This window comes from Trichechus manatus, unplaced genomic scaffold, assembly GCF_000243295.1.
Source record: "Trichechus manatus latirostris isolate Lorelei unplaced genomic scaffold, TriManLat1.0 scaffold00163, whole genome shotgun sequence".
In the NCBI taxonomy this organism is placed as follows: Eukaryota; Metazoa; Chordata; class Mammalia; order Sirenia; family Trichechidae; genus Trichechus; species Trichechus manatus.
This window is the reverse complement of record NW_004444099.1, coordinates 1,887,176-1,904,716: the sequence shown is the minus strand read 5'-3', so window position 1 is coordinate 1,904,716 and position 17,541 is coordinate 1,887,176. Positions and strand designations below refer to the sequence as shown.

The 17,541-nt window shown below is 37.2% G+C and overlaps 1 protein-coding gene across 9 annotated transcripts in view; it reads left to right on the top strand.

The window, feature by feature from the left end:
* Window positions 1–392: 392 nt before the first annotated feature.
* Window positions 393–17,541, top strand: part of CCAR1 (cell division cycle and apoptosis regulator 1) — a 40,015-nt gene continuing 22,866 nt past the window's right edge. Inside the window, exons 1-10 of one of the 9 annotated variants that reach the window (XM_004386394.2) lie at window positions 393–461; window positions 2,026–2,151; window positions 5,409–5,581; window positions 6,077–6,121; window positions 7,981–8,013; window positions 10,397–10,590; window positions 12,014–12,128; window positions 12,225–12,417; window positions 17,051–17,180; window positions 17,297–17,458. In XM_004386394.2, coding sequence (XP_004386451.1) covers window positions 2,079–2,151; window positions 5,409–5,581; window positions 6,077–6,121; window positions 7,981–8,013; window positions 10,397–10,590; window positions 12,014–12,128; window positions 12,225–12,417; window positions 17,051–17,180; window positions 17,297–17,458 — 1,118 coding nt within the window. In that variant the 5' untranslated portion in view covers window positions 393–461; window positions 2,026–2,078. The other 8 variants (XM_023740744.1, XM_023740748.1, XM_023740745.1 and 5 more) reach the window with 8 other exon arrangements.

Here is a 17,541-nt window from a genome sequence, read left to right as displayed (position 1 = left end):
CTTAGTTTTTTTTTAAAGTTAGGAAAATGTCACAGTATATACCCACTTCCGCAAGTAATTCAACTAGGAAAAAAGACAAGAAAAGATGGCGGCAGCGCTCATCGGAACACGTGACCTACCATTTCTTTCCTTTCCACCCCCACGAAAACCCTTTCCCTCAGAGCATGCGCATAGACTTAATTCCACACCGCCGCCTCCCCCATCCCCCTACCCCGCCGCCCATTGTTATCAGAAGCCTAGGTAACCCTTCTTAGACGCCCTCTACTCATAGCCTCGTCGTGAAAGGGGCAACTGTAATGTAGACGGCTCGGGGAGCGCGCACGTAGAACGTATACTCGTAAGCGCCGCTCCTCCGGAGATGGGGAGGAGGGGAGTGGCGTGGAGGAAGAAGGGAAGTTGGCGCATGCGCTCAAGGTTGACGGGTTTGAAATGGCTTCGGTGCTAACCGGGATTCGGTTCAGGTGAAGGTCTGGTCCGCGCGGTTGGAGCGGTGGGCGGCCGAGCCAGGTTCATAACATCCTACCGAATCTACAGAAGGGCCGGGGACGACTGTTTAGGAAGCACTGCGGCAGCAGGCCGGCGACGGTGGGGCTCTCGTGGGTCTGGGGCGGGAGGGACGCGGCCCCTTTGTACGGGTCGAAGCAGGCCCCGCGCGGCCGGCCCCTCCCCCACCACGTTGCTCGTTCCTCGCGGTCCTTGAGGAGTGCCCAGCGCCCCTGAACCTCGGCCGGCGGCCCACGATCCGAGCTGCCGCGTCTTTATCCGTCCGGCCTCCGGGCCCGGTTCGTCGGGACGACTAGCCGCGGTGCGGGTTTTGGAGGATGGAGGCTTTCTCCGTCTTCCCCGGGGATTAAGGGCCCAGAGCTGTCGGTATCCCCCTTTCGGTGGCTTCGTCTTGTCGTGCGGGATGGAGGATTCCACCTTTCGTGGTCTCTGGCCCACGAAGACGTGGGGTGGAGGAAGATGGATGGCAGAACTCGGGCCCACCGAGTCGCGCAGGGGTCGGGGGTGGGTGCGTGGGCGGAGAGCTTCGCCTTTTTTGGCTCGGGGGGTGGGATGGGTAGCCCTGGTGGCGCAGTGGTTAAAGCGCTCGGCTGAAAGGTTGGCGGCGAAACCACCAGCCGCTCCGCTGTAAAGATTTACAGCCTTGGAAACCCTATCAGGCAGTTCTGTCCTTTATGGCCCTGTCGTATATATATCCCTGTCGTATATGGTAGCTGTGAGTCAGAATAGACTCGTCGGCAGGGGGTTTTGGTTTGGGGTATTTTTGGGGGGTGGGGTGTCTTCGCTGTGGTTATCTCAACTAGCTTTTCTCCTTGAGGGAGGGGAGGGAAACGGAGCCTCTAGTTCTCTGCTTCCTTCCCTACTCCAGAAAGTAAAGTGTTCGTTATTTAAATGATATTCTTAAATACTTTTATTCGGAATCTCGTGGCCCCAATTTCCGTTATTGGTGTGACTGCGACTCTGGCCCTAATTCCCAGCCCACTGCCAAAAAGAAACACGCAGGCTATATTTTTTTTATCATAAAGTTGTGAACTTATTGTTAAGAATCGTTTGAATGTGTCAGTTTGTACACGCAGACCGAAGTGCATTTTCTTGTAAGTCAAGCCCTAATGTTATCTTTTAAAGTTGGTACGTTTGAACTGTAGAGAGCCCTGGTGGCGCAGTGGGTAAGCGCTCGGCTGCGAACCTCCCCAAAGGTCAGTTGTTCGGAGCCCCGGGAGAAAGATGTGGCCGTCTGCTCCGGTAAAGATTACAGCCTTGGGAACCTTGTGGGACAGTTGTACTCTGTCTGTAGGGTCGCTGAGTCGGAATCGCCTCGATGGCAGGTTTTTTCTTTTTTTTGGTGAGCTACCGATGTAAAATGTTTTGCTGCATTTCAGGTGTTCCCTTGCCCCTTTTCTACTTGCATTTATTTATTCTTAAACCTCTACAAAGATGTGCTTGACAGATACTTCTTTAAAATAACCTTTTGTGATATTTGTGATTTGACTGAACTTTAAAATGTGGATCCTTTCTTAATAGATCGCTGCTGTAGAAGAAAAACAAGCAGAGGTTTTTTTTTTCTCCCTTACATCATGGCTCAGTTTGGAGGACAGAAGAATCCCCCGTGGGCTACTCAGTTTACAGCCACTGCGGTATCCCAGCCAGGTCAGGCTACTGAACACATGTACTGTAAATATGTGGGGGCATGTTATAACTATGTGATTTAGGGCATGAATAATATTGCGAAGGAGCCCTCGTGGAGCAGTGGTTAAGAGCTGCGGCTGGTAACCAAAAGTTCGGCAGTTTGAATCCACCAGCTGCTCCTTGGAAACCCTATGGGGCAGTTCTTCTCTGTCCTGTAGGGTCCCTTTGAGTCAGAATCGACTCGTCGGCAGCAGGTTTGGTTTTTTGGTTCAATACTGTAAAATGCTCATTAATTATGTATCTTTCGTTTATTTGTAAATCTCTTTTTAAAAAGACGTTGATCAGTGAGCAAAAAAATGTGTTTTACACAACATTTTGACCAATTTTTGTAGTTTTCAAGTACCTTAATTTTTAATTGACTTAATTATGTTAGAAGTTAACAGCCACTCATTAAATATAGAGTATACCCTATTTGGCATGTTAAAATGTCAGTATTTATAAGTTATATTTAAAAGTAAATGTATTTGAAAGCCATACTTTACGAAAATTATATATGGCTGTGGTTTTTAGTTGTTTAAAGTAGAAAAATGAACTCTAAGGAAGTTAATTATGATTAAAATTGACTTAAAAGGAGCAAATGAACATTTAAATTTTCTAAACAAAGTAAACAAAACTTGTTTTTTAATCTTTTTTAAGGTAGACCTGTTTCAATAAATTTCTTTCTTTTGCTCCTAAGAATTCTATATCAGTTTTTTACTTTATTGATTGAATCTTAAAATCTTTAACTTCTCTTACAGCATTGCATTTTTTTACTTAAATATAGTACATATAGTGTTTAAGAATTTCAAATGAGTTTCACAAGGATCCTACTGAATGAGATTTTGAGTTTCCATATCCGGAAAAATAGGAGCTTGTTCTGTTAATTTGAATATTTTATTTACGGTACATCTGATATTCTTTGCTGCGTTTTACTTACTTAAAATATCTGTTATGTAACTTGAGGTCAGTTGCAGAGAGACTGTGATCTTCTAACTTAGATGTTCTAAAATTTGGTGGAAATGATTATCTAATTATCTAGGTGACCTTTCTTATTCCTATTAAAGAAATGGATGCTTTAGGGATTTTATTTAATTGCTCTTGATTTGGGGGATCAAATGGTCAACAGTTAATTTGCAGACAGCTGAAAATAATGTGAAAAAACAGTTATACAGATTATATTTTATTCAGATCCAAGTATTTCTCTTCTGTGTTAAATAATGCTGCAGACGATGGGCTCAAACAGCAACAATTGTGAGGATGGCACAGGACTGTTGTACGTAGAGTCACTATGAGTCGGAACTGACTTGAGGACACCTAACAACAATGTTAAATAATAGTGAAACTGGTACTGACTTTGTTTTAATGAAACAGGAATTATTAGCAACTTCTATATATCCAGAAGCTAGTGCTATATACCGGCACTTTGATAAACTAAGCGTGTTCTAGCTGACTTTTTCTGCATATAATTTGTTTTAGATTTATAATATGTATATTGTGTCAATAAAATAGTTGTTATGGTGGAATTCTAGTGTCCATAGTTCTTACCACTTACATTTGAATGTATGTTATACTCCTGTGTTTTCATTTTAAAACTGAGAAAAGGAGGCCAAAGGTTTATGGAACTTGACAAAGTCAATAGTGAATATAGGTATCCCCTTTCCATATTTGGCTCTTCATATTTAGCAGTGGAGATTTCAAATGTAAATAATTGGATTTGTGTAAACAGAGCTTATATTTTTGCTGTATAAATTACTTGTGGGCTTTGTAGGACTTCTCAGTCAAGTGCTTAAGCATTTGCACCACCCGGGGACTTCTTATTAGTTACGCTTTATAAAGTTAAAAGTATTAGAACCTTGAACATGAAAACATTTTGATATAATGTAGAATTTCGTTACCACCGTGTGTCTGTCAGTTTGTCCTGCTGTGGTGGCTTGTGTGTTGCTCTGATACTGGAAGCTCGTGTTTAGCATGTTTTTGTAAAAGATGCAACCAGATGTGTTAACTTGACTAAAATATTTACGTATATATATGTATATAATTGCAAAAAAATTAAAATGTGAGGTTGTATTTAACAGATCAGACCTATTCTCACCCACTTCTTTTGACCATTTGTAAGGTGACTGCATTGTTACTATAGAGAAAAAACAAACTAATTCAGGAACACAGGTGACTGAAGCCAGTATTAATACACATGTTTTAAATATGAATCCACTTTTCCTGCCTCCTCATTCTGGCCTGGTGGTGGACTTTTTAAATCCCCACCCTTTGAATTAGCAGCTCAAATTCGAAGATTGCTGGTCTTCTCCACACAGATAATAACTGGCCTATATATACTTCACTTGCGATAGTTATCCCTTGATATAGTTGCATGTTTCCAACCCATAATTTGGTAGAAAAGGAAGATTGCTGCTGGTATGGGCCCTGTTTAAACACTGCTAGCGCTGTATTATAGCCAGTTGTCTCTGAAACATCTTTCTAAGAGTAAAAAACGCACATTAAATCTACTAAGGCTTGTTGTTAATACATATTTTTTCCTCATCCTCTGAGCCTGCCTCCCTTGTGCTCTCGTCTAGTGAGAACCGATATGGCAGACTGTCCTGTTTACTTTTGACCAGTGAGTATTAGCATAAAACCGAAACCAAACCCTTTGCCATTGAGTCATTTCCGACCCATAGCCACCCTATAAGGACAGAGTAGAACTGCCCCCATAGTGTTTCCAAGGCTGTAAATCTTTACGGAAGCTGTCTGCCACATATTTCTCCCGTGGAATAGCTGGTGGGTTCAAACCGCCGACCTTTCAGTTAGCAGCCAAGTGCTTAACCACTGTACTATCGGGGCTCCTTCTGTAAAGAATGCAGCCTTGGAAACCCTGTGAGGCAGTTTTACTCAGCCCTGTAGGATCCCTATGAGTTGGAATCGACTTGATGGCAATGGATTTGGTTTGGATTTTTCCTAAAAAATATTTTGTCTAACTAAGTTTGGTTGGGTTTATTTTGATGTATAATTTTATAGAACACTGTACTCTTATATTTACCGTGATGATGAATTATTTAATATAAAGCCTTGTAACATCTGGGATGAGACATGAGTCAGTTAAATTCAATAAGAATTAATAAAATTGTTCTTTCAGTTTTTTTACTAACCAATGGCAGAGTTTGATACACAACTAAGTACCCACGGAAAATTCCGAGAAGGGACCCAAATTTTCATTTTGTTTTTGCATTTTGATCTCATTTTAGCTGCATTGGGTGTTCAGCAGCCATCACTCCTTGGAGCATCTCCTACCATTTATACACAGCAGACTGCGTTGGCAGCAGCAGGCCTTACCACACAAACTCCAGCGAACTATCAATTAACTCAAACTGCAGCATTGCAGCAACAAGCCGCAGCTGCAGCAGCTGCATTGCAACAGGTAAATCTTCAAGAGGTTTTAATATGTGACAGAGAAAACTTTAAAAAATCTATTTGAGTAAGAGGTTTTAATATGTGACAGAGAAAACTTTAAAAAATCTATTTGAGTAGCTAAGGTCACTGCTATCAGTTTTTAATGAATGAAGGAAGAATTTTAGGCCTTTATTATGCTTGTTTTTTTTTTTTTCCTGATCATAAAAATTATATATGTCTAGTACATACAGAGAAGCATAGTTACGTAGTCAAAATTCTTCAGCTTTTAAATTGGGCAATTTTTATACCTTAATTATTTGAACAAAATTCAGTTTTTAGTGGGTCCCAGAGTATAAGTAATCACCATTTTGTTTATTTTGGATGACATTTAATTCTTCCAGGGAATTTCCTTTTAGTGTAATTTTGGCTATGTATTTGTATATAAGTAGTTTACTTTTTGAGAATGACCAAAGCTAATATCCAATTTTTCTTTGAAAACTCTGTTGGTATTTTTTTTCCCCAGCAATATTCACAACCTCAACAGGCCTTGTATAGTGTGCAACAGCAGGTTAGTTTATATTTTCCATCTTAAAAAGTTATTTTAAAACAGCCATTTGTTTCAAAATTCATTTGATAATAGAGTTTAATTCTTATCAGCTACCTTCATGTGTGATTTGAATTCTTTGGAGGTGGGGGAAATGATGTATATAAAAAGGAATGTCTCCAAGGGAGGAAAAGATAGGAGGGAGGTCTCAAAAACCCATATCCTCCAGTCTTTGTCATGTGTGTTTTAAGGACGTATGCCTAAGATAATATGGAAAGAATCACTGTGTTCCTGAGTTTTTGGCCCTGTACTCCTGTCTGGAACCTCTAGCCCTACTTTGCTGAGTTAGACCACATGTGAAAATGACAAGCTGCTTTTTTTCCATCTGAAGCCTAGAACATTGGCCTTCAGCCTTTTTTTTTTTTTTTTTTTTTAAGTGGTGGACTCTCCCTTTTTTTCCAAAATGAAATTGTATGTGGAAACCCTATGTACAGAATATTAAAATAGAGCTGTTGAAAATAGGGGAACACCTTCCCCTATAGTTCCATCCCTACTCCCAAGGCACATTTGAACAATTTGAAGAACCCTGACTTAGACTGAAAGTAAGTTTCTTTGTTGTCCTTTCTCTAGGCTCCGACTCTAATCAAGTTCCTTAAGATTTTACATTTATGATAGGATGAGGTAAGGAAAACTGAACCCAAGGAGAAGTATGTCAAGGGAAAGAGAGTTTGCCCTGAAAATGGCAAGCTCTAGCCTAAGCTAGATAAACTGTAGCCTAAGCACCCTTTCTACGCTTTTCCAGGGCTAGGAGGTAGTTTTGAGTCTTTCTCAGTACCTGAGCCATTAAGAAGTTTGAGGAAAGTATAATAGAAGTAAAGGAATGGAAGAGGAAGGGACCAAAAGCTGGATCCAAAGACACTATGGAGAAGCATGACATACTTCAAGTCATGTGCTCTTTTCCATAGAACCATAGCCCAGTTTCATTCTTGACTTAAGCCATTTGAGGCTTGAGAAACATTACATTTTCCCTGAAGATTACAATGTTCCAGTAATAGTTTTTATAAACCTCTAAAAAACTGACAAGATTGATTTCAAAACAGTTATCTTGTTTTCAAAGTACCCTCAGACTTATTTTAGTACCGTTATTAAATATTATGATGTATTAGGTTGAACTATGTAAAAATGGCAATAATCAACTGTCGTTCACTTAACAAAGTCATAATTTGGTATTATTTAACCTCTAATATGTGGCCCCAGGTAAACTGAGTGTTTTAAATCAGAACCTCATATAGGTTTTTTTCCTAGCTTAAGTCATTTCTGTTTCAGAGTGTTTTAACCTCCGCATTTCCCCCAGTTTCTTTCATATTCTGTTAATGTTACATGTTGCTATTGCCAAAAAAAAAAAAACCGTATGTCAGAGTGTTTGATTTTTCATGGTTCCTATGCCTGTAGCAGATCTGATCATCAGAAGTGCTTCTCATTGTAGGGACATATATGAATTGAATGGCTACTGGTATTTTTTGATAACAAGTAGCATAATAATAATAATACTGAATCATTTTTGTACATGAAAATTAACATGTGGGACTAGATATCTTCCCCTCTTGGGACCTGTGGGGTTTTTTTGGTGAGTGTTTTCACTATGAAATAGCAACAAAACAAAAAAGTTACCTTATTGTAATCTGCTATGTGAAATTCTTACCTATTGGGTCCATAGATGTTAGAAATAGAAAACTTTATACTTTTAATGACTTCTGTTACTTTTCACATTCTTCTTAATTAGAAATAAAGTAACTTTAATAGAAATGTTTTCCTTTTATAAAGCATCTTTGAAACAATTCTAATTTTTATTTTTTTCTTTTCTTTTGTTTTTCTATTTCCAGTTACAGCAACCCCAGCAGACCCTATTAACACAGGTTAGTTTGGCATTACTTTATTTCTTTTGGAAATCTGAATGAAGAGCAAACCAAAGTTTTATTCCTATTCTAGTTTTTCTGTCAGGGTTTAAAGATGAATATTTGTTGGATTCACATTAATAGGTTTGCAATGTAAATGTTAAATAAAGATTGAAAGTGTGTGGTTTTTGTTTGTTTGTTTTGCTTTCTTTTGTGCATTTTGATTGTGGGCCAAGCTGTGATCTAGTTTGTTTTTTATTTTGTAACATTTTATTGTGCTTTAGGTGAAGGTTTACAGAGAAAAATAGTTTCCCTTTCCAACAGTTTGTACACAGAATATTCCAAGACATTGGTCACAGTCCCCTCAGTGTGTCAGCACTCACCCCATTTCTGCCCTGGGTTCCCCATTACCTTTCGTCTGGTTTTCCTACCCCTTCCTGGCTTCTTGTCTTTGCTTTTGGGCAGATTTTGCCCTTTTGGTGTCATGTAATTAACTGTTCTAAGGAGCTCATTTCTCTCGGATGTTATCGTTTATTTTGTAGGACTGTCTATTGTTTGGCTGGAAGGTAGTCTCTGGGAATGGCTTCAGTTCCCTGTTAGAAGGGTGTCTTAGAGTATTATCTAGTTTTAATGAAGAAGTTTTATTTTAAACCATACTGATTTTGAGTTTGATGTTTTCTTTGTTGCTAATATTTGTGGGAATTTTTTTGTACATGTTGCTTCTTTTTTTAGCTTGACCTTAGTAGGTAGAGTTATTGTATTACCTTAGTAGCTTAATTTTCTTTTTAGCAATATTTACTAAGAGATTTTGAACTTTTGATATGTAATGCTACTTTTTTATAGAATGGCTACATTAAATTCTCAAGAAGGAAGACTTCAGATCTGGATTTGTTTAAAGTTCACTGCTTGGTAAAGCAATTTGGCCATGTCTAAAATAACTTCCCATGCACCTGTTTGAAATATTTAAGCAAGCAGTTCCACTTCTGAGAATTTGTCCTAAAGATGCACCCACACATATGCAGAATGACAGGTGAACTAGGATATTCATTGCAAAAAGTTAGAAACAACCTAAAAGTCCTAAATAGGGGACCAGTTAAAAATATATTAGGATATGTGCCAAGAGTTGGTAAACTGTCTCTGTAAAAGACCAGATAGTAAATACTTGAGACTTTAAGGACCACTTTCAGTGTGTTGCATATTTTATATATATATATACACATATATGTGTGTGTGTTTGTGTATATATGTATGTATGTATATAAATAACTCTTTCAAAAGTGTGAAAACCATTCTTAGGTAATAGGCCTTACAGGAACAGGCCATGGACTGACTTGGCCTATGGCATAGAGAGAAATGCTGTACAGCTGTTAAAAAGGAAGAGGAATCTCTTTACTTACTGATAGGAAATGATATTCCAGATAGGTGAAGTGGGAAAAAAGGTACAGTGCACTATGTGTTATATGCTTCCATTTATATAAGGGGCAGGGAGACATCAATTCTGTATCTGCCTATCTATATGCTCATATTTGCATAAAACATCTTCATCTTCAAGAGGCTGTGTAATAGTAACTAGTGACAATGATTGCCTCATGGATAGGGATCTGGATAGCTGAGGAAAAAAGGTAGGAGAAAAGCTTCTCGCTGTTCACCCTTTTACACCTGTTAGTTTTGAATCTGTTGCTTATTTTTTATAAATAAAATACATTTTAATTGAGAAATTAACCTCACTTTCTGTTCTTATTAAAGAACTGAAATTGACCCACACCTATCATATTTTCCATCCCCAATACTAGAATTCCCAAATAAAGTAGAAAAGCTATAAACATTTGTCTCTCCTTAAAATAGCATTTCCCAAAATTTGCCCTGAAGACCATTAGTGTCTTGGATGTTATAGAGATTTCATGAGAAAATAATTGTGTGGTCAAAATTGAAGGAATGCTGAGTATCCTTTGCTATATATGACTTAATCTTGAGTATTATGCCAGTGTGGATTGCGAATTTTGAAGAGGAGGCTAAAACATGAGGTGTTTTTTAAAACTCATTGGACCATGGGACTTTTTTCCCCTGGCTTAACCTGTGGAAACACTTAGTGAACAAAATGATGAAATAGATCCAGAGTAACTTACAGTTTTTCAGACTTGATGCTCACCTATAAATTGTACATGTCATTTTCTGACTTCAAATACATTTTTAACATTTTGGGTTAGTTTTAAGTAGTCATTTAAAATTTTTAGACAATTTCAAATCATTTCTATAATTTGATGTTGATTATTGTTTTGGTTTTTTTGCTGCATGGTTTTTGATTTTGGGTTTTTTTCCCCCAGCAATTTCTACATTCGTAATTCAGTGACATTGGTTTCATTCTTCAAGTTGTTCAACTATTTTCTCTATGATTGTTTTATAGCCAGCTGTTGCATTGCCTACAAGCCTTAGCCTGTCTACTCCTCAGCCTGCGGCACAGATAACTGTATCATATCCAACACCACGGTCAAGTCAGCAACAAACCCAACCTCAGAAACAGCGTGTTTTCACAGGAGTGGTTACAAAGCTACATGATACGTTTGGATTTGTGGATGAGGATGTATTCTTTCAGCTTAGGTAAACTTTATTAGATGTTAGCAGATGCCTTCTTGTATTTAGTATTTAGTATTAAGTATATTGATAAAGCACCTGCTTAATAGTGGCATAGGATTGTGCTTTAGCTATAATTTATCTCTGTTTTAATCATTCAGCTTTTATTGTATTTGTACTGTGACCTTTTTTTGTTCATTTTCTTTGTTTTTTGTCATTGGTTTGTTTTTTTTTTTTTTTCCTTGTGATGTTTTTGATGGAGAATGTGTGATAAGAGATACCTTTGGTAATTGAACATACTAGTTACGGCAAAAGGAGCCCTGGTGGCATAAATGGTTAAACACTTGGCTCCTAACCGAAAGGGTTGGCTATTTAAACCCACCCAGCCTCTCCACAGGAGAAAAACGTGATGGTTTGCTTCTGCCAAGATTACAGCCAAGTGAACCCTATGAGGCAGTTGTACTCTGTCACATGGCGTTGCTATGAGTCAAAAACGACTCAACAGCACCCAACAACAGCAACAGTTATGGTGAATTCTTTATAAATGTTTTGTAACAGATGACATTTATCATCTAATAATACTCATGGGCAGACTTACATTGAGATTAGGGGATAAAGTCATATATGCCTTTTTAAATTTAATCTTCTATTTGACATATAATCAATAACTTTTTGTAGTGAAAAATTAATAAATGAAAATTTAAATGTTTGATGAACTAACATGTTCACAATAGTGCTTCGGTAGTTTTATGGTAGTTGCAGGAAATACGAATTTCCTTAGACATTTCAAATGTATTTCTAATGAACTTTCTTATATTTGGGAAATTGAATTTAATTACTGTGTAAGATTTTCCTGGTGGTGGAGATGGTTTTTGTCTTCTGCTGGACTGGGTATTTTCCATCTTCTTTGCATTTCTCTCATCTTTCCAAAGCCCAAAACAGATCTTACTCTTGGATTGTAAAAGTTAGGAAGGGACACAGTATTAGAATATGGGATGGTAAATTATTTCTTCTACTTCAAACCTTGTGTTTATATAGAGAGGGTGAAATGTGATCAGTTCTAAAAGAAATATATCTAGAAAGTATATCTACTTTTTAAAAATGGCTTTCCAGGCTTCCATTTTAGATATAAACCCCCAAAAAACCAGTTGTAGTCGGGTCGACTCAAACTCATGACAACCTCATGTGTGTCAGAGGTAGAACTGTGTTCCACAGGGTTTTCAATAACTGATTCTTCAGAAGTAAATGACCAGGCTTTTCTTCTCTGGGTAGCCTTGAACCTCTAACCTTTCAGTTAGCAGCTGAGCACATTAACCATTTGCATTACCCAGAGACTCCTATTTCATATAGTTTATTTTAAAATGCTAAGTGTAAATCTTTTTTTGAGGAGAATCTCTTTTAATTGCGTTTACATTTAACTTCTTTTTTTTTTTCTTTCTTTCTTTTGCAGTGCTGTCAAAGGGAAAACCCCCCAAGTGGGTGACAGAGTATTGGTGGAAGCTACTTATAATCCTAACATGCCGTTTAAATGGAATGCACAAAGAATTCAGACACTACCAAATCAGGTACATAAAGTATTGAGTTAGGTATTATAGAAATATGGTAATTGAGTCTTAGAATTCATGATTATTTTTCTTTTAAATTTAAATTTTGTTTTCAAGAATCAATCTCAAACCCAACCTTTACTGAAGACTCCTCCTGCTGTACTTCAGCCAATTGCACCACAGACTACATTTGGTGTTCAGGCTCAGCCCCAGCCCCAGTCACTGCTGCAGGCACAGATTTCAGCAGCTTCTATTACACCGCTACTGCAGACTCAGCCACAGCCTTTATTACAGCAGCCACAGCAGAAAGGTATTATGGGTAATAATATATCTTTGCTTTTTATGTTTCATATTAATGTATAACTCTAGTTCTTACGAATAACGGTAGTAGTATACAGAAAGAAAATTCAAAAATATATGCTCTTTGTGGACTTAAACCAAATCAGTTAATCCCCTGCCATCCTATTGGTAGCTTAAATGTAATGGAGAAAAATATTTTTGAGACTTTTTTTGTAAATATACCGCCAACATTTTATATACATGTAGTGTCTAATGGTAGTACTTGAAATTACTCGTTGAACCATATTGCATCAAATGAATGAACTGTGTTTTAAATTTTCCTTTGCAAGTTGATTGTTTAGAACTCTAGACATTTTCTTATAGAAGCAATGTTAAAAATGATAGCTTTTAGAAAGTGTAATTGTGGCATTTTCTCAAATGTGACATACGGGAAAGTGATCAAATGTTACAGTGTAACAAGTTAGATGAACACCATGGCATCACTACTCAGTTAAAAAAAAATACATTGCTAGCCCTTCTTTTATTAGCTTGACCCTGTAAGTGCACATCTTCATACTACACAATTTAACATTGTCTCCTTTTGAACTTAATGTGTGATTCCATTTATATACTCTTTTAAGCCAGATATCTTTGGTTCAGCATTGTTCAAAGGTTTTTGTGCATTGTCTGTGGCTCTTGTTTGTTCATTTTCGTTGTGGATAGTATTCAATTGTATGGATACTGTACAACATATATGTTCTTTTTGGGAACATTTGGATTTTAGAATTTGGCAGTTTCTGAAAATGCTGCTATGAAATTTCTCTCATATGTGTTCAAGGGCAATATGCATGAGGTTCTACATACACGTGCACACACACACAGAGTTCCACCCTTTACCTGCAAATGGAATTGCTGGTCAGATAGTAGTATTGTAGCATAAACTTAATATATAATGCCAAACTGTTTTCTAGACTACTTGGTTCTTCCAAGTATCTGACCATTGGCCCTATGATTCTGATTTTTTTTTTTTCCCTTTCTCACCTTTTTCCTAAGAGATTTCTCCAGTTGTGAATTGGGACTTGAATAACCTTTTTCCCCTACCACTGTCTTCAACAGGAGATGTGGCTTCTGTGAGAGGGCTCAAGGAAGCAGTGTTTCTCGTGGTGATGTGTCCCATGGCTCAGTGTATAGTTGACAGGAGTACTGAGAGTAGAGTGGAAATACATGGAAGGGAGAAAAGAGTTGTGATAGGATGGGGTTGATTTCAGTGGAGTTGAGGGTTTGCTAAGGATTAGTTGCTGGAAGGGGGAGGTAGGGAAATCTCCAGTGGCAACTAGGAATACTTAAGCAATGCTAGCCTCTAAATCTTTAGCTTGTGTAGAATAACTTAATATAAGAAACTTCTGTAAGTTAGCTGTTCTTTTTTTCCCCCAAAATTTTTATTATGAAAATTTTCAAATATACAGAAAAGTTGACATAACAGTATAATGATCACTTGTATGCTTGCTGCCTAGATTGAACACCTATTAACATTCTGCCATATTTGGTTTGTCTGTATACGCATATACGTGTGTATACAAATAAACACACTTTTTGTTGCTTAGTCTTTTGAAGTAATTAGCAGACATTATGACATTTTCCTCTTAAATTTTAAGCATGTCCCTCTTAAAAACAGACCTTTTTCTATATTTCTGCAACCCATCATCACATATAAGCAAAACATGTAAATAATCTAGTTTATAGTCAGATATACCAGTTGTCCCTAAAATGTCATTTAAAGTTTTTTTCTCCCTAAATAAGAGCCAGTCAAGTTTCATGCATTATGTTTAGTTTAGTCTGGTTTTTTTTGTTTTTTTTTTAATTCTAGGATAATTTCCCATCTTTTTTTTTTTTCTTTCTTCTCACAACACAGTCTGTAGCTTCTCTTTTTCCTCTTTTGGTGAAGTCTTTTGATGAGCATTAAGTGTTTAATTTTTAGGAGCTCCCAGTTATCTAGTTTATCTTCTGGTGTTTGGTGTTTGTACATGGTTGGTTATGATTTGTATTGTATTTATGCCATGTATTAGGGCCCTTAGCGTTATCCCTATTTTTTCATCCATAATCTATCATTTTAGGTTTTATATGTATGTCTTCGATCCATTTTGTGTTTGTTGTGTATGGTGTGAGGTATGGGTCCTGTTTCATTTTTTTATAGATGGACATCCATTTTTGCCAGCACCATTCATTGAAAAGACTGTCCTTTCCCCACTTAATGGACGTTGGTCATTTGTCAAAGATAAGCTGACCATAGGTGGATGGATTTACGTCTGGGTTCTTGATTCTGTTCCATTGGTCAGTGTTTCTGTCGTGGTACCAGTACCAGGCTGTTTTGACTACCGTGGCTATATAGTAGGTTCTGAGGTAACACTGACATTTTTGAGAAATTGGGCTAGTTGACTTATGGATTCTTGTTAAAAGTTCATTGTTCTGGATTTGTCCTGATTCATTGTTCCTCTATCATATAAGCCATAAACTAGAAGTTAAACCTATAGGCTTTTGACAAGAATGCACTATAGGTGGTGTTTTGTAATTAATACTGTATCACATTAGGAGGCACATGTTGTCAGGTTGTTTCACTGTTAAGTGATGCTAAGTTTGATAACTTGGTCAACATGGTGAACATCATATCCCTCCATTTTGAAGTGAGCTTTATTCCTTTGCAGGTAATCTATAAATGATACTTAAGCACCCTGCAAATATCTTGTTCTACAGCAATCTTTAATTTAGTGTCTGTAGACCAGGGGTCAGCAAACTACAGCCGTTGATTAGGTCCATGGCTAAGAATAAGAATGATGTTTACATTTTTAGAGGGTTATGAAATATATATATGTTACGGATCAAGACTGTATGTGGATTGCAAAACCTGAAATATTTACCGTCTATCCCTTTCAAGAAAATTTTTGTCAACTTCTACATTAGGTGATTCTTGCCTGAATCAATTATTTCATTGTAGGTTTCAGAATGAGGGTTTTTTTAATTTCTTTCACCTTGCCTACGTTTATTACCTGTCATATGGAGTCATGGTGGCACAGTGATTCAGCGTTTGGCTGCTAACCAAAAGGTCGGCAGTTTGAATCCACCAACCGCTCCTTGAAACCCTGTGGGGCAGTACTACTCTGTCCTGTAGGGTTGCTGTGAGTTGGAATCGACTTGATGGCAATGGGTTTGGTTTGAGTTTTTTTATATAGTAACGATTGTGAGAATGGCACAGGACCGGCCAGCATTTCATTCGTCAACAACCTAACAACATATGCAGAGAAGAGCTTTTCCTCATGAACTGGGAGATTCCTTTTACCAGCTTGCAGAATAAGGAGTTGATGTTAAAACCCTTCTCTGATGGTGGCAATGAGTGTTTTCCTTTGTTACTCGTAGTTCGTTTTTTTGTTTTTAAGTATTATTATGTTCTCATGGGCTTTTATTTATTCAGCTATTTATCCTTAGTCATTTTTATTTTTGGTGCTCTAATTGTCCAAATATGAACAGTGAGAGCCCCTTCAAGCTGGCTCTGTGACCTTTTCAGACGTTCCCATTAAACTTGGAGCACTTTTTTCCTTTCTCACACAAGATGTCCCATTGAGGGTGTTGCTAAGTTGTACGCTGCCTGTATGTTTTCTGGGGTGACACTGAGAGTGAAAGGGAAGTAAGCATCAAAAAAGCGTAAGGATCCTGCTGACATACTCATGTTTTCATCCATAATGAGAAATCAGACTCATATTGAACAAATTTTTTAGGAAACAATATTAGAGAGTTTTTTTCCTACTACAGCCTGCAGAGCAATAATTCAGATAAACACTATACTGGGCTTCATACTGAGAATTAATATCTTTATCATAGACTGGGGCCAGAAAAATATGATCTAATATGATAGAAATATGATCTAGTTCAGTTTTAAATATGATATAAAAGTATGATCTTGTGTATCATGTAATCAGGTAGAAGGTATAGAATGGAACTTTCTGTTTGTATACATACGTTTGTATAGAAACTCATGCATATTGCCTTTGAACATATATATAAGAAATTTCATAGATGATCTAGTTCAGTTTTAAGTATGATCTCATGTATCATTTAATCAAGTAGATGAAATTATTTGTGCTGTACCCTCCTGTTTTTTTTTTCCTGAGATGTGTAATAGTTACATCGACCCTTCATAGACCTTTAAGTTGAGTAATTCTAATGGAGTTTAAACAAATTTCAAGGAAAAACATCTTTTTAAATCCTTGTGGCTTGACAAAATGTTGAGATAAATAGATAAGATGAGTGTTTTAATCTACAGTCGTGAAGGATGTGATTACGTATTCTGGTAACTCTTTGAAATATTTATATCTGTCCATAAGTTATTTTAAGTTTGCATTGCACCAAAGAAGGTACTATCCTATCTGAGTAAAATAAATAGACTATGATATTTCAAGATGAAATTGTTATTTTTGAATACTAGGAAGAATTCATCATGACAGTACCTATTTTGTCTTAAATTATCAATTATGCTTTTAAAAACTATTTTAGTGATTCCCAATTATTTGGCAGTGTTCATCTTGCCAGTGATTTTTATCTATAAAATTTAGCCAGACAATGCTTTTGAACTTTGCTTAAATAAGTTAAAGTTTTTTCTGTATCTTTTTAAGCTGGTTTATTGCAGCCCCCTGTCCGTATAGTTTCACAGCCACAACCAGCACGAAGGTTAGATCCACCGTCCAGATTCTCAGGAAGGAATGACAGAGGAGATCAAGTACCTAACAGAAAGGAAGACCGGAGGTATGTTTCAGTAGGTATACTGTGGAGTCTTGTTTGTGTTACCGTTATACTTACTTTAATAAAGAACTCTTCATAATGCCAGGAATATTAGTAATTTTAGAAAAATTTGCTTTAAGTCGTGAAAGGGAGAGAGAAAGACGGAGATCCAGAGAAAGATCACCTCAGAGAAAACGTTCCCGGGAGAGATCTCCCCGAAGAGAGAGAGAACGATCACCTCGGAGAGTTCGACGTGTTGTCCCACGTTACACAGTTCAGTTTTCAAAGTTCTCTTTAGATTGGTAAGTTCTTTTTCTTCCCTTGGTTTTATTGAGTTACTAATTTTGTAATTTTTAATACAAATAAATAGCCTTTAGAATCAGAG